Source organism: Myotis myotis, unplaced genomic scaffold, assembly GCF_014108235.1.
Source record: "Myotis myotis isolate mMyoMyo1 unplaced genomic scaffold, mMyoMyo1.p scaffold_m19_p_6, whole genome shotgun sequence".
Taxonomy (NCBI): Eukaryota; Metazoa; Chordata; class Mammalia; order Chiroptera; family Vespertilionidae; genus Myotis; species Myotis myotis.
The window spans coordinates 74,911,223-74,937,116 of record NW_023416368.1 but is presented as its reverse complement, the minus strand read 5'-3'; the positions used below and the strand labels follow the sequence as shown (position 1 = coordinate 74,937,116).

General features: G+C 43.0%; 1 protein-coding gene across 3 annotated transcripts in view; it reads left to right on the top strand.

The window, feature by feature from the left end:
- Positions 1-25,894, top strand: part of MSRA (methionine sulfoxide reductase A) — a 400,173-nt gene that overhangs the window by 304,936 nt on the left and 69,343 nt on the right. For all 3 annotated transcript variants that reach the window (XM_036313581.1, XM_036313580.1, XM_036313579.1), the window contains one exon: positions 5,638-5,744. In XM_036313581.1, the coding sequence (XP_036169474.1) occupies positions 5,638-5,744 (107 nt within the window). The remainder of the gene's footprint in view (positions 1-5,637; positions 5,745-25,894) is intronic.

Below are 25,894 nucleotides of genomic sequence, written 5' to 3'. Positions count from 1 at the left end.
AAGACATTATACTTTCTCATCAGGATGAACATTGATGGGGGGAAATTGAATCAAATTAACATTTTTATTCATGAGTAGATCAGAGAGAGTTAATATCTTGTCCAGTATCACCTAAGATTCAAGGAATCAAAACAAGGCATTGATGTTTTCTCTCCACCCTCTATTGTATGTATTTGTTTAGCACTTTCTGGTCTTCTCTCCTATCCACAGGGATTTAGCTGGAGAGACCAGGAAGAGAGTGTATATTGTTTCCTGACATGGGGAGCTTTTAGTTTCATTAGAACATCAAAAGGGTCAGAAAGTCAGGGCTGTATTCAAATTGTAAGACTTCTGCCTGCAGGTGGTGGTTGTCACTGTGTGAATAACTCCCATCTTTCCACTGGAGGAGTAGCCCTTTTGGTTTGGGCAAAGGGAAAGGTACAGGGAGACTGGAGCAGAGTTGTGGATAATGCCCACGATGTTATTCTCACTTAAGGCTGCCCATAGTGAGTTGGGGATGCCCCAAATCTGCACAGAGAGGACAAGGGCAACAGTGACAGGAGCTATATCAATATTATAGTATTACAATGAACAGATGATCAAGTTAGAATTTGAATTAAGGGATCATGGCTTCAGGGTAAGGTGTGTAAATCCTTGTCCTGGATTGCAGCAGCAATATAACCACTAATTACTTAAATAATACATGGATTGTTTTTTATAGAAGTATATTGCCTTGAAAAAATGCCATTGATATTTTGATAAGGATTGCATCAAATCTGTAGATTGCTTTTTATTTTAATGATGTTAACACTTCCAATCAAAGAATAGTGTATATTCTTCCATTTATTTGTATCTTCTTCAGTTTCTTTCTTCAATGTTTTATAGTTTTTTGAGTACTGGTCTTTTACCTCCTTGGTTAAATTTATTCCTAGGTATTTTATTCAATGGATAAAGAGGATGTGCTACATATATATTCAATGGAATATTACTTGGCCATAAAAAGAATGAAATCCTGCCATTATAACAATATGGAAGGTAGAGGATATTATGTTAAATGAAATAAGTCAGATGGAGAAAGACAAATACCATATAATTTACTTATAGGTGGAATTGAATAACAAAATAAATGAACAAACAAAACAGAAACAAACTCAAAGATACAAAGAACAAACTAGTAGGAGCCTGGTGGGAGTGGTGCTGGGGGGTAGGCAAGAAGGGTGAAGGGATTAAAAATTGTAAGTTGCCAGTTATAAAAATAGTCATAGGGCATACTTGCCTAGCATGACAATCATGTGCATCTTTTCTTTCCAACCACATAATTTTGTAAAACCTTCCAGATGTTCCTACCCCTTAGGTTGTCATGTCACTACAAGAGAAGCTCTAAATACAGATGTGAGCTTAAGGCTTTCATTATGCACTCCACTATCAGACTATTTGTGAAAATATGATTAGTGGGAGAGCCCATTATTATACTGTTTCCTTAGAATAATTCTCCATTACTCCCATTTTGTTTGATAAAAAGCCATTATCCTATATAATAAAAGGGTAATATGCAAATTGTCTCCTCGACTGGGAGTTCGACCAGGGTGCAGGGCCGGCCTGACAGCTGCCCTCAGCCCCTCCCCCCAGCCAGTCCATCCCTGATCGGCTCCCTCCCCACCCCCAATTGGGGGACTGGCCAGCCAACCTCCCACATCCCCTCTCCTGGGCCGGCTCTGCCTGGGCAGGCCTGCCAGACCCCACCCATGAGTGAATTCATGCACCAGGCCTCTAGTTTATCCATAAGCAACAATTTCTCAGGATCCTATGATAATTCAAAGACCTTCAACCAGACATACAGCTATTTATTATCTTCATTGTACAAGGCATATGGAATCTTAGCAAAACTTGTTGAAAATAGAAATGTCACACCTGCAGATTCTTTTTTACTCACTTATTAATTTCTCTTTTAAAAGAAATAAAGTTTAAATAGATTTAAACAACTCTTCATGAAGACCCTGCTTTTCTGAGACTTGAATGGGAGGAGTCAGATTTTACCAAAAATCAGCCATCCCACGATCTTTTTTCTTTGTGTAGAATAATGTCACTACTATCATGTCTTTATGCACAAAAGGATGGGAAGTAGCTGTGCAAGAAAGCCCTGCTTGTCAGTGAAGGAGGTAAAACTGAGGAAGGTGAAGTGAAAACGTCACCAGATTACCCCTCTGGAATGTATATCTCCCCAGTCTCTTAGGTTCCACTAAAATGTGAACTCTGCAAGGGGATGATGTGCTTTTATGCATTGCTGTGTCCTCCGCACCTGGAAAAGTACTTGGTACATCTTAGGTGCTTAATAAGTAATACTGGTACTCTAATAATACTTACAGAGCATGCACTGAAAGTAATATTTATACTGTAACAATACTTATATATTGTATATGCTAATAATACTAGGATGCTGACACTGAAATAGATGTTTTAATTTGATATTTGTTTATTGGAGGGGTGAGAGGGTTTATTTTTATTATATATTATTAACCAGTAACTGCCACGTGTCCAAAACAGAAACCATCCCCATTTCTTCCATATGCGCTGGAATATTTATGAATTTAAGTTACCATTATTTTCTTTACAAACCCAGAGATCTCACTAATAAATCTGATTTTATTTTTATTTTTATTTTTTTAATATTTTATTGATTTTTTACAGAGAGGAAGGGAGAGAGATAGAGAGTTAGAAACATCGATGAGAGAGAAACATCGATCAGCTGCCTCCTGCACATCTCCTACTGGGGATATGCCCGCAACCCAGGTACATGCCCTTGACCGGAATCGAACCTGGGACCTTTCAGTCCGCAGGCCGACGCTCTATCCACTGAGCCAAACTGGTTTCGGCATAAATCTGATTTTAAAATTGAGTGAGCAGAGTTGATATGTGAGGTTTGCAGCTATAGACGCACATGGTGTGTGGGGGAGGTCCGCCACTTGCTTCTATAGATGCTTATGGCATACAATAAGTTAAATTAACATTTTTGTGTCATTATTGGCTCTTTTAGTCACTAATTAGTTCCTGGTCCTCATTGATCTCTGTGCAGTGAGGAGAGGATGGGGCTTCGAAGGTGGGAGGAGATTGCCAAGAAGTCAGCTAAACTGGGGGTGTGGACAAGTAGGCATCAGAAATACCCCCTCACACTCACATACACACATATACACCTCCAGAGTGCCATCCTCTCCTCGCTAGTAGCCTATGGCTTGACCCTAAGTCCCACTGTTTTGTTACCATTTAACCCTCTGTTTTGGGCCCGCAGTTGTGAGCATGAGTTCTAGCTTGCCCATCCATAGTGAACCTTGGCGTCCTTAACTCCAGAGCTTACCTCTAATATCAAACATAGCAGCTCATTTGTAGTTTTTCCCTGCAGCTCCTAAGAAAGATTATTTTATTTATATTGGAATTTGTATTTACATTTACAAAGTAAATGTGACAGAGCCCTCCAGTATTGATTGTGGGGCCCCAGATCACAAGGTATGAACCATGTGTTCTTCATGCAACAAATATTAGAAGTATATCCCCCTGGCTGAGGTTATATCAGGCACTGTGGCTGTAACGCTATGCCCGCTGGCATTACAGAAGAGAAAGAAGGACAACCATGTGATACCAATGCAGCATGATAAAACCTCTAGGGAGCCCACGGGAGTCTGTGACTGTCATGTGAGGTGTGACAGGGAAGATTTTCCAGAGAGAAGATGCTTGAACTAAGACTTAAGATTGAAGAGGATTTCTGCCCTGGCCACTGTGGTTCAGTTGGTTGTGCAACATCCCATGCACCAAAAAGTCAATGATTTGATTCCCTGTCAGGGCACATACCCTGGTTTTGGGCTTCATCCCCAGTAGAGGGTGTTTAGGAGATAGCCGGTTGATATCTCCCTCTCACATCTCTCTCTCTCTCTCTCTCTCTCTCTCTCTCTCTCTCTCTCTCTCTCTCTCTCTCTCTCTTTCTCCCTCTCACTTCCTCTCTCTATAAACCATTAATTTAAAAAATGTAAAAGAATAGGAGTTCCGTGAAAGGCGTGTATATGACATGTGGGGTGGAAGGAGCCTTGTCAATGCCATACCTGAGAAAGTGTAGCTTGGAAGATTCAGGTTTTCCTCACCACATTGCTGGAATTAAAAATGTCACTGACAGGTTATAAAGGAATCTTGAAGATATCTGGGCAAACACTGAACCCTTTCTACCCAAAATTCCATCTGGTGACCCCGCACCACCCCTGAACAATTTAGAAATGCAGAATTTCAGGCTCACTCAGACCTGTGGAATCAAAACCTGCATTTTGACAACATCCCCAGGTGATATAATTGTGCATCAAGTTTGAAATACAAAACTGGTTTTCTTTGAAAGGTTGAATCTTCTGTTGGAGTTTTGGGGCATTTGTTAAGACTGACACTGATTCTTGAATGATGCAATAAACATGTGAAGTTCATTTGGACAGCAGTATAGAGATCAGTAGGGGATCCATATTAAGCCTGTGGCTGTTTAGCTTTGAGGACTAAATGACTCAGTGAGAAATCGACCACCATCTACATCCTAGCTGCTGTGACAGGGTGAAAAGTGCACTGGGCAACATTAAGTCCCAGGGATTTTTTTTGCTTAGGTGTATGATCATAGGCTGAGCATCAGTTACTGTGTCACTTAGAGGCACCTCCCACATACCTAGCAATGTCCCAGGCCCTGACATGCACATCATCACATTTCCTTAACTGCTGAGTGAGGGACAGCAATACCTGCCATAGAGGGAGTCTCATTAGGAGCCAAAGGAATAATGTGCATCACAGAGCTCTGTAAGTGATAAATGGACTAGATGATGATTTAAGTATCTGCATAGAAAAATGCATACTTAGAGAGCATCTACTATGATCCAAGACCTGTGATAAATTTAACTAGGTTCAAAGATCCTATGTAATAAAGAGGTAATATTCAAATTGACTGTCATGCCCTCACACAAGATGGCCACCCCCATGTGGTCGCAATATGGCCACCCCAAGATGACCGGAAGGAGAGGGCAGTTGTGGGCAACCAGGCCAGCAGGGGAGAGCAGTTGGGGAGGACCAGGCCTGTAGGGGAGGGCAGTTGGAGTGGACCAGGTCAGCCAGGGAGGGCAGTTGGGGGTGACCAGGCCTTCAGGGGAGCAGTTAGGCATCAATCAGGCTGGCAGGGGAGTGGTTAGGGGGTGATCAGGCTGGCAGGCAGAAGCAGTTAGGGGCAATCAGGCAGGCAGGCAGGCAAGTGGTTGGGAGCCAGCAGTCCCAGATTGTGAGAGGGATGTCTGACTGCCGATTTAGGCCCAATCCCACAGGGGTCCCAGATTGGAGAGGGTGCAGGCTGGGCTGAGGGACCGCTCCCACCCCCAGTGAATGAATTTTATGCACCGGGCCTCTAGTATGTGTTATAATTAAAATAGGCAAAGCAAAACAGATACATTTTATGCTTGTTTAAGAAGGGAGGTGGCAAGATAAAATTAAAAGAAGCACTTGGCACATGAGTCATAGAGACTGAGTGGCCCTGGCCTTGATGTACAGCATAATAGTTAGATAATCATGTACTTTACAGAGTGGTCCCCCCGATATTTCAAGTATGCATGGGGTCCAGTCACCCCAGTAAACCTCTACTTTCCACATTCCCAGGCATGCGCCAAGGCAATGACCACGGCTCTCAGTACCGCTCAGCCATTTATCCGACCTCCGCCTCACACATGGAGGTGGCCCTGCGATCCAAAGAAGACTACCAGAAGGTGAGCTCTCCCATTGCTCCTCGGCTCCTCTGCCCACCCCAGTGCCTGCCCCTGCCAGGTGCGGCCCCACCTGTGGAGGGAGAGTCTGGCTCTTTTCACCTGGCACTGAGTTCCATTTGCACACGTTTTTGAAAATTTCTATCAGCCTGTTGGAATAGAGCCACTCCGCTCCATAAATGTGCTAAATGAGATTTTAATAATAGGCCCTTATGCATTTCTCTTTAAAATCAACACATAGTCTTTCTCCCGCTCTCTTTATCCTGCTCTGCTTCTCTCTCTGAATTTCTCCTTTTCTTTTTTCTTGCTGTATTTGTTTGCTCAGACTACCATCACAAAGAACCAGACTGGGCGGCTTGAACAACAAAAGTGTATTTATTGTCTCATGGTTTTGGAGGCTGGAAGTCTGAAATCAAGGGTCAGCAGGGTTGGTTCCTCCTGGAGCCTGTGGGGAAGGATCTGCTCAGGGCCTCTCCCTTGGCTGGTAGACAGCCCTTTTCTCCTGTGTTTCTACACACATTCAACCTGTAATGCTCTGTGTGTTGCTCGTAATAGTAGATTGAAATATAGTAAAAAATACTTCTCAGAAATATGGACATTATATCATAAAATAATTATTTTCACTATTAACTTGTGTTATAATTTAAAAATCTCCTCCAGTAGAGATTTAATTCTTTTAAAAGTAAGTTGAGTTGCCCTAGCCAGTTTTGCTCAGTGGGTGGAGCATCAGCCCATGGACTAAAGGGTCCAAGGTTCGATTCTGGTAAAGGCATGTACCTCAGTTGCAGGCCCAGCCCCTGTGGAGCCTGTGTGGGAGGCAACCAGTTGATGTGTCTCTCTCTCTCTTTTTTTTTTAATCTAAATGATTCTATTTATTCTAGTTGGAAACCTAGCATTAGGCTGCTGCCCCCCCCCCCCCCCATGTTTCTGTGTAATAACACAAGCCTCTTCAGTTCCAGAGTCTACCACCATAACTCATATTGCATCATGGCAATAGTCTTTGGAGAAGTTGCTTCTTCCTTCTGGGCTTCAAATTCTTCATCTTTACAGAAGAGGCTGTACCAGTTCCATCTAGAAATCTCTCCTCCAAGCGTTGCTTATAATAGCAAACACTTGGAAGAAATATAAGTGCCTATCAATGGAGAAATAGTTTAATAAATTAGGATACACTCATACGATAGATGACAGCATAGGTGCTCAAAAGGGAAATCCATATGAGCTGATACAGAAAAATGTACTCTACTGAGCCAAAATTGACATGCAATAAACATACTAATTCTGAGGATACAGCTCTGCATTTTGGCAAACGTATTGTCACCACGACTCTGATGAAGATAAAAAACATTTCGACTTTGGCTCCTGACTCTGTAGCTGTAGCTTGTAGGAACATGCAATCTTCAGTTAGTCTCTATTTTCTCTTGCTTGTCAGCCCCTTAACCTACAACCACTAACTTTTTCACTTCTTTCTTTAAACAAGACAAGAAAGCCTTGCCGAAACAAGGCCACCAAAAATTGATCAGCTGCCTCCCAAAAAAAACTGGGAGGAAGAGAGAGAGATACAGGCTCACTTTGTAATTCACCCCTCGGGTAAAAGCGACTCCTATTTCACTATGACAGTGGTTACTTGATGTCAAAATTCAGTGCTGGAATAAAAACATCCAGATTACTCTCTAAATAGAAGTCCAATTTTCAGGAAATAAATAGAAGAAAACTTTTAAATTTGTCCTTTTTAACCTCAGATTGTCATTTTCCCGTCAGCCTCATTTACATAATATGCAAATTTTACCTTCGATTTTACTAGAATAAACTGCCCACAAAAAACCCCCAAAACATTTCTATTGCTCTACAACTATCCCTCATGCCATTTTTCCATCAGCCTCTCCCCATCCACACAGAGGCAACCACTATTCTGATTCTAACAACATTGTTTCATTTTGTCTCTTCTTAAAAAAAAAAAAGTGTTTTTTTAATTATTCAGCCAAGTTGTTGAAAGTAACAGTCGTTTTCTTTTTGTTGCTATTGTACACTGAATGTTTGTGCCCCCTCACCCCCAGTTCCTGTGTTGCAGCTTTAACCCCCAATATGTCTGTATTTACAAATGCAATCTTTATGGAAATAATGACGGTTAAATGAGATCATAGGGGTGGGACCAGCCCTATGATACCAGCAAGCTTGCTCTCTCCAGTGCTGAGAAAAGGTCATGTGAGCACAGCAGGATGGCAGCCACCTGTAAGCCAGAAGAAGAGGCCTCAGAACAAAACCTACTTTGCCAGCAGCTTGATCTTGAACTTCCCAGCCTCCAGAACTGTGAGAAGTACATTTCTGTTTACTAGTAAGTCACCCACGTCTGTGGCATTTTGACTGGACTTGCTGAGCAGTAGTCCATTGTTTGTTTGTAGACCAGGGTTGTCTTATTCTCTATAGATCATATTTGAGCTATTCCAGTTTTTGGCCATTATGTATAAAGTTGTGAGCCCTGGTTGGTTTGCTCAGTGGTTAGAGTGTCAGCCCGCACACCAAAGGGTCTTGGGTTCAATTCCTGGTCAAGGGCATTTACCTCAGTTGCAGGTTCGCTCCTCGCCCCCAGTCTGGGCATGTGTGGGAGGCAACCAGTCCATGTGTCTCTTTCACATCGATGTTTCTTTTTTTTTTTTTTTTATTAAATCTTTATTGTTCAGATTATTACATTTGTTCCTCTTTTTTCCCCCCCATAACTCCCTTCCTCCCAGTTCCTGCTCCACCCTCCGCCCTCACTCCCCACCCACTGTCCTCATCCATAGGTGCACAATTTTTGTCCAGTCTCTTCCCGCATCTCCCACACCCCTTTCCCCCCCAAGAATAGTCAGTCCATTCCCTTTCTATGTCCCTGATTCTATTATGATCACCAGATTATTTATTCACTTGATTCTTAGATTCACTTGTTGATAGATGCATGTTTGTTGTTCATAATTTGTATCTTTACCTTTTTCTTCTTCTTCCTCTTCTTAAAGGGTACCTTTCAGCATTTCATGTAATACTGGTTTGGGGGTGATGAACTCCTTTAGCTTTTCCTTATCTGTGAAGCTCTTTATCTGACCTTCAGTTCTGAATGATAGCTTTGCTGGATAAAGTAATCTTGGTTGTAGGTTCTTGGTATTCATCACTTTGAATATTTCTTGCCATTCCCTTCTGGCCTGCAAAGTTTCTGTTGAGAAATCAGCTGACAGTCGTATGGGTATTCCCTTGTAGGTAACTGAGTTTCTTTCTCTTGCTGCTTTTAAGATTCTCTCTTTGTCTTTTGCTTTTGGCATTTTAATTATGATGTGTCTTGGTGTGGTCCTCTTTGGATTCCTTTTGTTTGGGGTTCTCTGCGCTTTCTGGACCTGTAAGTCTATTTCTTTCACCAGGTGGGGGAAGTTTTCTGTCATTATTTCATCAAACAGGTTTTCAATATCTTGCTCTCTCTCATCTTCTGGCACCCCTATAATTCTGATGTTGGTACGCTTGAAGCTTTCCCAGAGGCTCCTTACACTATCTTCGTATTTTCGGATTCTTTTTTCATTTTGCTTTTCCAGTTGGGTGTTTTTTGCTTCTTCGCATTTCGAATCTTTGACTTGATTCTTGCGCTCCTCTGGTCTGCTGTTGGGTGTCTGTATAATATTCTTTATATCAGTCAGTGTATGCTTAATTTCTAATTGGTTCTTTATCACAACATTGAGGGTCTCATTAGATTTCTTGAGGATCTCACTACATTTATCGGCAGCTTCTAGACAGTTCTTGAGAGACCTTAAAAGTGTGGTTCTGAACTCAATATCCTCCATTGACAGTTTGGTCCTGTTTCTTTGTCTCCGCATTTTTTATGCTTTCTTGGTGCACCCCCTAGTGGTCTTTGTGTGCAGTCTTGTTGTAGTTAAGCCTTGATTGTTGTCAGCAATACCGGGGGTGATTTGATCTCCAGGCTAACTGGCTATGAGAGTCCGCTGTGTCTGCAGTGGGAGAGTTTCTGTGCTGGATCTCTAGGGCGGTGCTAATCTAGCGTTTGCCTGAGGCTATCCGGCAAATGGCTCTGTGCAGGGCTTGGGCAGGGCAGGTCCCCGGGGATCTACAGGGCGGGCGGAGCGAGCAGTTATGGCTGCTCTCAGTTCCGTCCCTAGAGGCTCTGCCTCACAGAGTCCCAGCAACCGCTGCAAACCTAGGAGAGAGAGCTGCCTTTGAGTTCCGACCGAAGCCAGACAGTCCCGCTTCTCCTGTTTGAGTCTGGGTCCCTAGAGACTTGCCTGGATCTGGAGCTCAGAGTCTGAAACTCCCTCCCGATTGAAAACAACAACCGCCCCCTCCGCCGCCAGCCTGCTCTGCGTGCACTCCGCACCTTAGTATTTCACTTCAGCACTGCGCCTCCTCTGAGTCTGGGTATGATATTCTCTTTCCTCCTAGTTGTAGAATTTCCACTCAGCCAGCCTTCCTGTGGTTCTGGATGATGTCCATTCCGTCTTTTAGTTGTTTTTTGAAGTGGTTGTTCGAGGCAGCAATCTCCAGCGTTAACCTATGCCGCCATCTTGGTTTCTCAATCCCGTCTCTCTTACATTGATGTTTCTCTCTCTCTGTCTCTCCTGCTTCCTTCCACTCTCTAAAAATCAATGGAAAAATATCCTCGGGTAAGGATTAAAAATATTAATAATAAGTTGAGTTGCTTTAATTTTTAGAACTTCATGATGCTTAAATTTTAATTATTGTTGTGTTTTTTATAGTTATACTTAATCCACTTTATTTTTAATTAAATTTTTAAAGTTTTTTATTATAATTTACATTCAATATAATTGTGTCTTAGTTTCAGATGTACAGCGTAATGGTTAGATAATCATGTACTTTACAGAGTGGTCCCCCCGATATTTCAAGTATGCATGGGGTCCCATGCATAGTTATTACAATATTATTAACTATATTCCCTATGCTGTAGTTTACATCTCTGTGACTGTTCCATAATTACCAATTTGTACTTAATCCCTTCACCTTTTTCACCCAATCTCCCCAATTCCCCTGATTTGGATTCACATTTAACAACAGAGCGAGTAGCTACTGTAATGCTGATCTATTTTAGAATTATGTAAATAGTCTGATATGCAACAGTTCCTAAGAATGTGTGGGTTCTCCAGCCTGTCCTACATGCGGCAGAGGTGGTGGTGAGGAGGAGGCAGGAACAAGAGTGTATCTACTGATGAAGAATTAGCAGGACATGCAACTCAATGTAACTCCAAAAACAGAGAGGGCTAAAGGATATGCTGAAAGGCCCCACTTTTTCCTCAGCACACCCCCTCTGTCCCTGCAAGGTGTGATGTTTACCTGGGTGGTACTAGTAAGCAGCCTCTAGGATGGCCCTCAGTGGTCTCTGGCTGTGTGTAATCCCCTTTCCCTGAGTATGAGTTGGACTTAATCACTCGCTTCTACTGAATGACAGAGTGATGGGATAGCACCTCTGAGATGAGTTTATTAACGATTGTGACTTACATCTTGGGGCCCTTTCTCTCTCACTGCCCCTTGGATCACCCGTCGAGGGGCAAACCAGTAGCCGTGTGGTCAGGCAGCCCTGAGCAAAGGCTCACGTGGCAGTTGGTGAAGGCCTCCATGAACCACTGAGTGAGATTGGAAGCTCCTCAGCCTCAGGCAGGTCTTCAGATGAGATTGCAGCCCCAGCTAATAGTTTGCAACCTCATGAAAGACCTCAAGCCAGGGGTACCTAACTAAGCTGTGTTGTTTTAATCTGCTAAGTTTTAGAATAACTTAAGTATACTTATATTTATATCCTAAAAAACTTTTAATTCTAAATTATTCTTTCTCATATCCTTTTTCATCATGACCTTTCTGAGTATGGTGGGCTTCCCTGGACATATGTGGTGGCAGTTAAGCGTAGAGTCTCTAGCATCAAATCGCCTCAATTTATATGTCAGCTGAGTTAAGATTTCATTAAGCGCCTAACACTTAGATGCCATATATCATATTTACTCAAGCAGTCTATAAGGATGAGAGACCTCATTATTATCCCCATATTTTAGATGCCCAGTGTCATAAGGTTAAGCTAGTAGAGTAGCCAGAATTAGAAAAATAGGACTAGATGCAGAGAGATGAGCTGGGTGGCTGTTGCAGGTCTCCAGGCCAGGAATGATGGGAGCTTTGTCTAGAAGATAAAAATATGAATAGAATGAAGGGATACTTAGGAAGTAGAACTCATAGAACTTGGAACTGATTGGGAGTGGAGAATAAATGAGAGGGAGGAGTTCAGAGTGACTTACACACTTCTGGACAGTGATGACTTGTCTGATGTTATGGAGGAGCACAGGCACATTTGTGGGGAAGGTAAGTTAAGTTTGGGAATGTGGAGTTTGAGCTACCCATGATATGGGCATCCGAGTGATTGCTAGAAGAAGTGGGCTGTTCCTACCTTGCAGGGAGGGCATTTACAACTATTAACTGGGTTAATGCTTGTAAAGTGTAGGACCTAGCACATAGTAAGTCCTCAACAAATGGCAGCCCTTATTATTATTTGGAGTTTACTTATACTTAGTAAATGAAGCCCAAGTTGCTGATAGACTCACTGAGGAAAGTGATGAGATGAGAGGAGAAGGCGTAGGCCTGAGGAACACCGACATCTGAGAGAAGGGTGGGGAAATGTCTGCACCAGACAGGACATTGTTGTGGTTTCAGAATCAGCCCCAAGCAAGAACTTAAAAATTATTTCTATACTATATAATACAGAGGTAATATTCAAATTGACCATCATCTCCTCGCACAAGATGGCCACCCCTATGTGATCAAAAGAAGGCCGCCACAAGATGGCCAGCAGGGGAGGGCAGTTGTGGGCAACCAGGCCAGCAAGGGAGGGCAGTTAGGGGCGACCAGGCCAGCAAGGGAGGGCAGTTAGGGGCGACCAGGCCTGCAGGGGAGGGCAGTTGGGGGGAATTGGGCCAGCAGGGAGGGCAGTTAGAGGCAACCAGGCAGGCAGGGGAGGGCAGTTAGGGGTGAACAGGCTGGCAGAGAGGGCAGTTGGGGCAACCAGGCAGGCAGGGGAGGGCAGTTAGGGGCTTCCTGGCCGGCAGGAGAAGGCAGTTGGGGCAACCAAGCCAGCAAGGGAGGGCAGTTGGGGGTGACCAGGCTGTCAGGGGAGGGCAGTTGGGGGCAACCGGGCCTGCAGGGGAGGGCAGTTGGGGGCAATCGGGCCGGCAGGGGAGCAGTTAGGCATCAATCAGGCTGGCAGGGGAGTGGTTAGGGGGTGATCAGGCTGGCAGGCAGAAGCAGTTAGGGGCAATCAGGCAGGCAGGCAGGCAAGTAGTTGGGAGCCAGCAGTCTCAGATTGTGAGAGGGATGTCCAACTGCCAGTTTAGGTCCTGTGGGATCAGGCCTAACTGGCAGTTGGACATCCCCCAAGGGTTCCCAGATTGAAGAGGGTGCAGGCTGGGCTGAGGGACATCTCCCCCCCCCCCCCAGTGCATGAATTTCATGCACCAGGCCTCTAGTTTAATTATAAAGACAATCTTAACAGTTAATACTTAAAGTTACCTATGATTGATGCTATATATAAATTGCCTATTGTAAAGATTCACAGTCCTGGAATATAGCAATATGAAGACACTTTGGAAGGATGTTAATTTCTCTCCAGAATATCTCAAAATGATTTGGTGTTCACAATGAAAATTTTAAGTGCAAAAGGTCAGTGCCTCCCATGTGATGTTGAAGAGGCTGACTTACACCTAATTTTCTGGTTTCTACCCCAATATAGTTTCTTACCCTTAGCGTTAAGTGGAACCCACATTGATTTTATACAATGGATACACATATGAAATAAAATTTAGATATTAAATATTGTTTTCCTAATTTTTCCATTATTTTTTGAGATTTGGGGAATGTCATTTTTATATTCTAGACCAGTGATGGCGAACCTTTTGAGCTTGGCATGTCAGCATTTTGAAAAACCCTAACTTAACTCTGGTGCCATGTCACATATAGAAATTTTTGATATTTGCAACCATAGTAAAGCAAAGATTTATATTTTTGATATTTATTTTATATATTTAAATGCCATTTAACAAAGAAAAATCAACCAAAAAAATGAGTTCGTGTGTCAGAGGTTCGCCATCACTGTTCTAGACAGTTATTCTAGCCAAATGCTCTTTGGATGTTCTGTACCTAAGCATATGGGAATTAAATACATACATTCATATACATATATACATTTTTTGCTTGTTTTATAAAGTAGGATCTTTTTTGCATAAATATTGGGGTTTTCTGTGCCCCCAGCATACAGATATTCATTGCTGTTAACATAAGCACATGTATCTGCTTTATCATGGATTCACAGAACAAATGCTGTCACATCTCGGATTCCACGTGAGGGGTCATATGAGTCTGGCTCCCCAGCTGGGAGACTCAGGATTCCAAGCATTTTACTCCTGCGTGGGCTTACTTCCAGGACACAGACTGCCATGGGGCACAAGTCCTCATTGCCGTCAGAGGGCTGCTTTGGGGACTGCTCTCCTTCCCCTTCTGGAGATGCACAGCATATGAGGGTCCACTTTCCAGGCATCACTGGAGGGAGCTGGTACTGAAAGCCTGGGGGACCCCTGGCTAAGCTTAGTCAAGTGCAGAAAGCTCGCTCATTCCTGACACAGCCACTCCCATGGGCCCCACCCAGTAGCCCTGGCTCAGGACTTATCCTCTGTCCCCTGCTTGAGCACCAGGAACTACCATCCCGTTCCCCCTTTTCACATCTACACCACAAGGGATCAACTCATTTTCCTTTTCTGGAAGAAAAGAACAAAGTGTCTGTCACCACTTCAGGAGCGGGAGGGCTGACTGCATGGGTGACCACTGTGATTTTTATCTTAGTCTGGGTGTCATAGAGAGCAGATCCCAGGACAAAGGCTTGTGTGTGAAGATTTATTGCGGCATGTGGTGCCATGGAGCAGGAGTACAGGGGAGGGGGAGTGGAAAAGCAAAGGAGGAGAACCAACTCAGGTTGGGCCCTGCTACTGCTATTGCTAACCAGTTGCTTGGTCCTTATGAAATGACTAGTCATTCTGGGGGAAGATGGGAAGCATATGACCATTGGATGCCATCTCCCACTTCTGGTTTGCACATGTGTGGGCTCAGGATACTGTGTCCCTCGGGCAGGAGGCAGGAGGCAAGAGGCACATGGCATAGGTGTGAGGTGAGGTGTTGCAGGATTGTGCCTTCTAAAGCTAATTCGAGTCCATGCAGAGCCGGGCACTGCAGAGGTATGGGGCAGGGGAGAGAAAGGTGAGGCCAAGAGGATCTGCGCTGGTGCATGAGATGAGCTACAAGGGGTCCTTTACCCAACCCGGGCCAGGCAGCTGACCACAATGTCCCAAGAGTGGTTTGCCAAGATTCAGTGACTTTCTGGCACCTCTGTTACAGCAGAGAAAGAGAGAAACAAGTTTAATTTTCAGCAGGAATCCTGCTACAATTACATAGTTATGTAACATATGATTATATATGTAGTTTACATAATATATTTATATATAGTATATGTAGCTAAATAATGATGAAGATAATGATAGGACAGCAACAACAGTACCAACTGAGTGCTTACTACATGCTAATCACTGTTTAAAGCACTTTACATAATGAAGTCATTTTTATATCTCTTACTATATTTATCTAATGCATACATAGATTAAATGGGTATGTTTACTGTGGTATATATGTATCTTTCTTATCTTTATGCAAAATTATATGTATTTATATATTTCTTATTTCCAAACTGGAAACTTGTATAGATTTCTAACCAACTGTCCATTCAATTGGTATAATTGATAATGTATACACACACACACACACACACACACACACAAGAAATTACTAATTCAAAATGCCTGTGGGAAGTGAAATAATTAGCTTCTGTACCATAAAGAAGTTGATTTGTGCTTTTACGTTTACCTTAAAAGTAATGTGGTTTCTAATGATTGCACAGAGTGGGAGAGAGTCTCAGATATCACCAGCTGCCTCAGTAGGTGAGAGAAGGACAGGAGGAAGCCTATGTTTTCTCCCCAGGGGGACCTAAACAAATTCCTAAAACAACAGAGGTCTTCAATAGGAAGAGCCATTTCTTAACAATCCTAGATTAGTGCGTAGGACTCTGTAATCATAAACATTTAGGTTTATTTCTAAGAGTGGGGAGGTTCTGCAGATGACTCCTTCCATGCGTTTTATGTCTGCAGACTATTTTCCCTTATAAGAGCTGGCATTTCTGGCCCTGTCACTACATTCTGGGAATTCACCTTATTTGAGCCCTGGTAGGCCCCCTATGTCGTAACTGTAACATTGACTTGGGCACTAATTTGATAGTCTTCGTTAGTTTGCCCCCAGTGACCTCCTAGGAACCAGCTTCTTCAGCAACTTTATATGTGAAGTTTAGAGTGACAGGATTGCTTAGCACGGAGCAGTCATTTGAACATAAAACTGGCTGATTTTATCACAGGGACCAATTGTTGAGCTAATTAGATGTGCAGTTCTGCTGATGAGCCAGAAACCCAAAGTGATTTTCCTTCTAAACTGTGGTTTTGTGTAAAGTTGACTGGGTTGTAGATACCAGGCTCACTAACGACCCTAGGCAAGGAAGAATGGCCAAAGAAGCTTGCTGATTTCTATTGAGATTGGAGGAGCTGGCATCTCTCAGAAGAGGGTCAGAGTGAAAGTTGAACTCCACTTCGGGCTCACTGACCTTGAACGGGCTGGATTGCGCCCACAGAATTTGGCATCTGTGTCATGTCTTTGATGAGTTGAAGACTTTGCACACACCTGGAGGTGTTATTCTTGCCTTTGGACCAAGACTTTGTAATCCTTTCTTGACTGCATTTTCTTATTTTTTCTCAGAGTTTCATGTTGGCATTATATGCTTATGGTATTAATTAGGGAGATAGTCTGATTAATTGATAGTATTATTAATTGTTTTCAGATTATCAAATATTCCCTAGTGAACCTGTCATGAAAAACATTTTCTTATATTCTACACTGAATCATGGCCTTTGGCAGGTGGGGGGTATTCACATGCGATTCTTACCTCCTGAAAATGCAACTCCTCATTTAGGAATTAAATATTTTGCTCACTGATATATTATGTTTCTTGAAATTTGAAAGAGAATTAGTAAATCTAGAGATTGTTCTCCTGCCACATGGCCTGTCTCCTTCCCAACTCCTCAAGGCTTCACCAACAGTAAGCACAACCTTTCCTCTGGATAACCTTTTTGGGTAAATGTTAAATTACTCACTATGTGTCAAATATAAAACAGTGTTTAAAATTTGTCTCTATCAGTCTCTTAGTCTGTTTGTTCATTCATCCATCTATCCACCCTCCCATTCATTCATTCATTCATTCATTCATTCATTCATACCTTCAACATAGCTATAATCTCTAAGTATTTATCGTATTTCACCTTAAATTTCAATTATCTAGCAATCTGTCATCTATACTCTATATCATATCATTTTAAAGAAAAGTGCCCAAAGTGAACGATAAAAACAGTATTCAATGTTGGATTACAACAAGCATTTTTAAGAATGGCTTCAGATTTGATTATTTAATTTTCTTCCCAAAGCACTTAAATTGCAGCCAAATAGTCAGCCACTCCCCATGCTCTCCAGTTAAGCCCTGACAAATTATTAGTTATTTTTTGGCTGGTGTGTGTGTGTGTGTGTGTGTGTGTGTGTGTGTGAGAGAGAGAGAGAGAGAAAGAGAGAGAGAGAGAGAGAGAGAGAGAGAGAGAGGAACAGCTTTCATTTTCAAATAACCTACCTACCTGTGTACCAATTAAGTATTTGCTTCTTTTTTCTAGCATAGTTTAAATGCCATCTCTACTCCAATGATGCTCGGAATTTATGGTCTAGGACTACCCTCTGGGTTCCAAATTCCCATATTCCACCACTTACTTGTTATTTCTACTTACTTGTAACATAATATTTCCTAAACTGGAGGCTTGATTCCCACCCCCTAACTCCTAAAACAAGCCCCCAGCTCCTTGTCCTCACCCATTGCCAGCCTTCCCGGCCATCATCTTTTAGCTTGCTTATGCAAGATCCCTGGGAGTCATCCAGATTCACCTCCAATTAATCAGACTAACCTAGATTCTACCTCTAAATATATCTCCAGTGTGCCTTCTCTTTCATCTTCATGTTCACTCTCATAATTCAGGCACCATTACCAGTTCCTGGACCACTAAGTTGCTTACCTCTCTACACACCATCTACCCACACAGGGTAGTCAGAGCATCTTCCCAAATCTAATTCCAGTCTTTTCCTTTTCCTGTGTAAGCTCCTCCATGGCTGCCTTAAGACTTTTAGAATAAAATCCAAACTCCTTGGCCTACACACACAATCATTTTGCTGCCTTCCTATAAGACATATGTAGCTTCTAGTTAGAGTGCCAAATTATCATGGTGCATATAAAAATTAACATACAGTTCTTATTCAGATCTCAGACCCTTTGAATAAAGTCCACGAGATCTAGGGACTCGAGATGAGAACTACAGTCACTCATGGAAAATTTCACAGCTGTGTAGCCATCATAAAGAATGGTTTTATGTTTCTTTGTATTTCAAAGTTAACTCCTGTGTAGACTCACTGTTGCCACCAAGAAACCAAATTCAGAGGTCCAAGGAATTTCTGCTTTGTTTAGTACGTGTTATAGACCTGTAGGGCTTAACTACTGCATTAACCATAGTGCTCTTTACCCCAAAGCCTACCTTGCAATCTCTCTTGACACAAGAAATTGCTAAATATCACAATCATAAAATAATATTTGGTGAGATGAAGTCAGTAATTGGTACATGAAACTGTCTCTCTTTCTCTAATTTTCTAATTCTCTGACTTTTTGCCCCATCATATTTACCCATGGCTACTATTACAAACTCCCCAAAACTTGGTGGCTTAAAACAACAGAAATTCATTCTCTTACTGTTCTGGAGGCTGGAAATCCACAGTTTCACTGGCCCAAATCAAGGTTTCAGTTGGGCTGTGCTTCCTCCAGAGGCTCTAGGGGGATCCTTCTCTTCCCTCTTCCAGCTTCTAGTGGCTGCTAACATTTCCTGGCGTGAGGCCACTTCACTCTAGTCTCTGCCTTGGTGGTCACCATGCCTCCTCCTCTCCTCTATCTAATCTCCCTCTACCTCTCTCTTATCAGGACACATGTGGTGGTGTTTAGGGCCCACTGGATAACCCAAGGTAATCTCCCCATCTCAAGATCCTTAATTTAATCTCATTTGCAAAGTCTTTGCTATATAAAGTAACGTTCACATGCTCCAGGGATTGGGACACAGTCATTTGGGGGCACCATTATTCAGTACACTATAGTCCTCAGGCCTGGTTTCCAATGTACCTCTGTCGAATGTCCAGCCTCAAATGGGGACTGAAACTGGAAGCTCTTATGCTTGGGCTGCTTGGGAGAGAGGTGGACTGGCCACCTGGCTTCCTCTAGACCCCGGGGCCACAGATAAAACATACCCATTCACCAGAGAAGATGGAACGAGGTCTCTTCTCTCTTGGAGTTTTTGTCTGGTTTTGAAGGGAAGTAGAAATTTACATAAGCTTATCCCTTTTCAAAAATCTCTACCTTTAAGAAAGACCCACCTTCACCCCCATACTACTTACTAAAATGAAGTAGCATACCAAATATAACAACAGGAAAAAAATTCTTAAGAGCTAGATTTGGGAGCAGATGGGAGGGCATGGTTGTATGTACCAGTAAGTAAACAAAATAATGTTTGAATGGTTGGCAAGAATATTTTAGTGCTCAGTTTACTATCTCTGACTTTTCTGATCTTCATTTTAAAATTCTCTAAGTGTGGACAACAAAATTTCCTCATAGGCTTGTTATAAGAGTTGAATGAGACTTTACATATATGTAATGTCCCATTTGTTTTGGACTAAATACTTATGTATAAAAATACAAAAAGCTACTAGCATCCACACACCTCCTACTGCCATGTAGATGTTACCCATAGGCATTAATTGAAGCTGAGCCCCTTCAGTTTTCCAATCCAGAAAGTAGTTTTAATTTTGGCAACTCAATTAAGAAAAATTAAATATACTTAGTAAATATCCAGTTATGCTATAATCATCATGTTATAACTGGACTCGATAATTTCCTACCAGGAGGAGCAGATCCTTTGTGTTTTCTCATAAGCATCTCTAGGCTGAAATTTTGGAAATATCCCTTCTTCCTTCCCTCCCCCTACCTTCCTCAGTAAACTAATGCATTGATTACCTTATCAAATACTGTGTACTGATTAGTTGGCAGATTTGCATTGCAACTGTTTCAGACACAGCTATCTGAAGATGATCTCTGAAGGTTGCTCCAATAAACGGTGCTGTACCCAGTCACAAAAGCCCACAGTGTCACAAATGCTCTTTCCGTAGACCATTTCCAGGGCACTAGACTGATGTTCAGGGAGCTCTTTTATTCATCCTTTTTCTCCCTGAGGCCTGGGGCTGTACTTGGCACCTAGCAGCTTGTCAGCAAATATTTGTTGACCTGAACTGAAAAGATGTAGTCGGGTAAAGAAGGCCACTGTTACCCCTTGTTGTGGACTGAATGTTTGTGTCGGGCCCCCTCCCCAAACGCTTATGTTGAAGCCCTAACCCCCGATGTGATGGCCTTTGGCGATGGGGCCTTTGAGAGGTGATTAGGGTTATAATAAGGGGCTCCAGAGAGCTCTCTCTCTCTCCACATGCACACAAAGAGGGGTTGTGTAAGCACACTGGGAAATGGTGGCTATCCACAGGTCATGAGAAGAGTCCCCACGATGAAACCTACCCCACGGGCACCTCCCAACCTGCGGAACTGTGACAAATGAATTTCTTTTGTTTTAAGTCACCCAGACTGTGGCACTCTGTTATAGCAGCTCAAACTGACCCAGACCGAGGGCTGGGAAGAACCAAGGCCTTGGCTGAGAACGCCTGGCTGGGGTCCTGCTCTGCCTTAACTGACTGTGAGCTTGGACAAGGCTGTAAAGCTCTCATTCCTTGTCTACAAAATGGGGAAAATAAGAACAAAATATAAAGAAATAAATCTTAATAGTTTTCAGTGCTTTGTCCCATATGATATGAGTGACCCTGACCCCCACAGGGAGGTAGCGCAGGATCTCTTCTCCTGCCGCCTCAGGAGGAAACTGAAGCTCAGAGGCGTCACTCACATTCCCGAGATGACCAGATAGGACATTTAGAGAGTTACAGTCATTTGATTCTGCATTCTGAATGCTCTTCTCACAGGTTGTATGCAAGTGTTTTTATGGATATCAGGGTTTAGTGGGGTGACTCCAGAGACAGGGCTGCCTGCATCCTGCTTTTCCCAAGGCCCTTGGATTCCAAACCATCGTGAAAATACAGGACCAGGGAATCTTCCTTTCTGTCGTGAATTAAGAAAATGGCAGGTCCATTCTATTTCTTTGTTCCCAGAGAAGTGGGTAGGTTGCTACTAGAAGTATCCTCTTGAAATCGACTATATTCTCTATGCTATGCTGTTAAAATCAGGAGGAGCACTCAAAGACTCTGCTTTTACCAAAACCAAAAATCAGTTAGTAGCACCCTGAATAGACATGGGTAGATGTCAGTTGATATTTTGTGGCTTGGGGATTAGCCAGTTCTTCTTTTTAATTTTTTTTATTTGTGCTATTGTTTAAAGCATGGAGCTATGATTTTTAAATGCCAATGAAAAGGCCCTGAATAATTCATTCACTTACCTTAGTCAAAAAGAAAAATCCCCCTTTGTGTGCCTAGCAATACAGATGAAATTCCTCTCACAACCCTCTTGTAGCTTTGTGGTTATCATTACAGGGATTATTATGAACTCTAAATAAGAACTTGTCAAATAAATGTTTTTAAAATGCCATTTCTGGAGTTCAGTATCTCTGTTTCAATGTATGCAGCCATATAGGCGGCTAAATCTTTAGCCTTAATGGTTTAGTTGCATCTGGGTGATTATTTTCATTCCCACTTATTACTGTGTGTTAGACTCCCTGTGTATGAGTGCAGATTGCCCTTTCTTGCACTGTATTTAGAAATATCTGCATTACCCCTGGGCATTTTTTCATTAATAGGGGGAGGGGAAAGGAAAAGCTTGTAATAATAGGCTTTACATATTATTAAACTGTGCATCCACATTTGGATCCAAATGAAAAATCTGGTTTGTGTTACTGCCCTCTGGTGGCTGTAGCCTGTTGCTGCAGTGGCAGAGACCCGTCCCTGGGGTGGAGTTTGGTCTGCAGTAGCAGCTTCTAGGAGCTATGTAGACAAGGGCATGCTGGCCATCAGTCTTTTATTCATGTCCACTGCTTTTTATTCAAGTGCTTTGCAAGCACCTTAGGATCCCATTACTGGACAGAACAATGACAGAAGAAAGCATTCTTCTGAGAACTATTTTAGTGGAGGTATATGTGCCAAATAACCCTGACCAACATAGAGTATCATTTGAATGAATTCAAATTCTCCACAGGCACACCCCCTTTCAATGCCAACATGGGAAAGTGCAGTGACTCTCAAAGTGTGACATATATACCCCATGTGGTACACAAAATTACTTTAGGGTATATCCAGATAAACCTTTTGAATGTTAACAGTTATGTGTTTGTTTCGATGTGTATTAGGAAATATGCAGGGAATGTTCAAAGTCCATGATTTCATTGATGGTATTGCTTAGGTGAAGGCCAGGACACAGTGCACGCACACACAGAGTTGCAGTCTTTGCAGCATGTGCCTTGTGGTTCATGGAGCAAAACTCCCATGGGGGTGGGTGGAGGACTTGGGACAACAGTGGCACTGCTACTTGCGAATGAATGGTATGACCTTGGACTGTTTACCCCTCTAAGCCTGGGTTTCCTGATTTGTTAAATAGGATAATAATGGCTCCTTTATAGGGCGTTCTAAGCATCAGAGGATAATGGTATATATGTCAGGTGTCTGTCACAGAATTGGCGCTCTCCTCTCCCCACACACCTGCCTGCTCCCATGGTCTCATCCTGCTTAACTGGCCACGCTCATTTCGTCCAACCTATTCTGAGAGCTTCCATGTTTCTTTTCCTTCCTGATTATAAGTGGCACCTTCCCTTGCTTTGCATCCTGTGCAGACTCCGTGTGGCTCTTTGCACAAAGCAGGCACTCTATGAATGCTTGTTGGGGGAATTAAGCACCAGTGCAAAATAATTCTAAATAACATTTTCCCCATCCTCTGGCACATTCAGTGCATTTCATCCATCGGATTAGGACAGGACCTATATGTTGTCCCTCTTGCCTTCCTGATTCATGGGGTCTGATAACAGGAACAGGATTAGGTTCCTGCCCATTGGCTCCAAACAGGGAGGAAAAAAGGCCTGCAGCGTCTAGTGCCTGCCTGCTGCTAATATCACTCTTATCTTACCAACTAACATATAGGTTTAGCGGTGAGCCTGCGTACACAGGCTGTGCTTGTTAAATTTCAGAGCGAGATAAATGGAAGGCAGTGGAAACATTTTAAACACAGTATTTCAGCTAGGATAGGATCTATTTTAGAGACAACAAAAGAGCCTTTGTTGCTCAAGCAGGTAGATTTATAAGCCTTGCGCTCGTTTCGTTTATATAAGATGGCCCTCGGAGTGGTCTGATCAGAGAACCCACACCAGGGGGGAGGGAAGTAGGAGCCCTTCCATTTTAGTGCAACAAGAGTGAAACAGGGTTTGTTGTTTGCCTACAGAGGCAATGCCTTTGCCATTAAAATTCCCATGGATTTTGTCTCAGCTCTGTGTGGTTCGAAGTTTCTCCAGTTCCCCGCAACAGAGCTGCCCCGCCAGTTCCTCAATGCCTGCTTGCATTTCTGCAATGGAGGCGATGCTCATTTAAGGCTTCCAGAAATCAGAGCTTTCATGTTTGCCATGAAAGCCAGAGAGCCGCGGCACCTCAGTAGCAGAAATGAAAGGACATTTGTGTGTGTGCGTGTGGGTTTAGAACTTAAAGGACGAGGAAAGGAAAGAAAATAGATGTTACCGCTTTGCACTTACTTCAAAATATGCCTTACTCCCTCTGGTGGGACCATTTAACTCCAAATGTGTCCCCCATACCCCTCCGCCCCCACCACTTGCTCCCCACCCCCACCACATTCATCTTTGCTCATGTGACATCTGTTCTGGGCACTGCAGAGCAGTCTTTTCGTTGCCATGGCAGCTGGTGGAGAGAGCCCGCCCATTGGCTGCTGGCGGAGAGGAGGAAAAAAAGGCCCACGGTGTCAGGGGTCGGTGCCTAGTGCTTGCCTGCCACTGTTTTCAGTCAGCTGCTGGCTGGGCCACATTAACGGAGCATGCTGCCGAGGGCAGAGGCCCGCAGGGACCATGCCACAGCTGTGTACATGCCGGGTGGAATGGGGGCCCCCAGGTCAATGTCATTAGTTTCTCCCTCAAGTGTGAAGTGTGTGAAGGACAAAAACAGAGCACATAAAGAAAAGTGGGCTGCCTTTTCCTTCACCTTGAACTCCTTTCAGCTCTCTTTTCTTTTGTAGCATTTGGATTTGAAATTCGGAGGATGACCCTTGCTACTCCCACACATCTCCACAGTGAGAAGGCCTGTGCCTCAGTTAAGCTGTCAGAATAAAAGCCTCTATCAGATTCCATTTACCTTGACCATTACCCTGTCACTCTAAAATGAAAAGAGGACAGCATTCCATTTCAAAATCTACACCTAACACTGATTGTTTTTAAAATCGTTTTTCTCTCGGAGTCACCTCTGAATTTAACAACACATTGCAATTTTACTGTTCTGGCCTCATAGCTGTAGGTAAATGGTATCCTTACCCCATGGCCAAATGAATCCATGCCCCCAAGGCCTGATTCTGCACCTGGCAAATCAGACAGGTATAGTCTCAGTGACCAAACCCCAGCCTCTTTGGGTTCCCTTTTCCAGGCAGGGTTTGAGGTCCCCACCGATGAGTGATGGATAGGGGCACATGTATACCTGCCACACCCAGGACCTTCAACCTCAGAGCTTGACACCAGATGGGATTTGGCTGTTGCCCCCTGGCCGACACTGACATGGTTGAGGGCGAAGAAGGAGCTTCCATGAACACTCTGTCATCTGCTCCTCCCAGTGAGCATGAGGTAGTTCCAGCGAATCCCTGCTCTACAGGAGACAGAAGCTGACAGTTTCCAAGGTCACACGACTTGTAAATGAGTGAGCCCAGGATGCATACTCTGGTCCTTTGATTCCAAACTCTATGTGCACTTTTTCCATTCTGTCACATGGCAGATTTCTACATGGGGTTCTACTCATGCTTTATCAAGCCTATTTTACATTTACTAAGCATGTGTCCTTAGTGTTTGGTTTGTCAAGATCCAGCGCTGATGGCTTGAGGACATTTTGTTGTTCCTTCTGTTGAGGGTCTAGGCCAGTGATGGCGAACCTATGACACGCGTGTCAGAGGTGACACACGAACTCATTTTTTTTGGTTGATTTTTCTTTGTTAAATGGCATTTAAATATATAAAATAAATATCAAAAATATAAATCTTTGTTTTATTATGGTTGCAAATATCAAAAAATTTCTATATGTGACACAGCACCAGAGTTAAGTTAGGGTTTTTCAAAAGGCTGACATACCGAGCTCAACAGGTTCGTCATCACTGGTCTAGGCTCCCTGAAAGCTCGAATACAAATGCACTTTCGCTGAGTAAAGGCCCCTGGCTAAGGACTGGGAGGAGATTGGTGCCAGAGCCAGTGAGATTATTAAATCATCCATTGTCCCCACTACTTTTCTCTCGCAAAATTATTTTTGTCACTTGTATATTTTGGGATGGTTTGGGCATCATCTAAATAGAAACATACCATGAAATCATGACCGAAAAGGTCTGTATGAAACTTAATTTGCAGAGTGAGGATTATATACGATCACATTTTAGTTCAGTTCAAAAGTATTTACCAAGTACCTGCATATTGTGGGGGAAGATGTGGAAACCCATGTGCAGAAAGGCATATGCGTGACCATTTAGAGCTTGGAAGAGCACCTGCATCAGCTTCTCTATTGGCTCAGTTCCCACTTAGCTGAAGATATAATAAAAATACTGTGTGGGTTTTTTTTTAACATCAACAACAAAAATAGCTCTGAAAATAAAGCCAACCATTAGTGCTAGCATGGAAAAGGCTTTGAAATGTGAA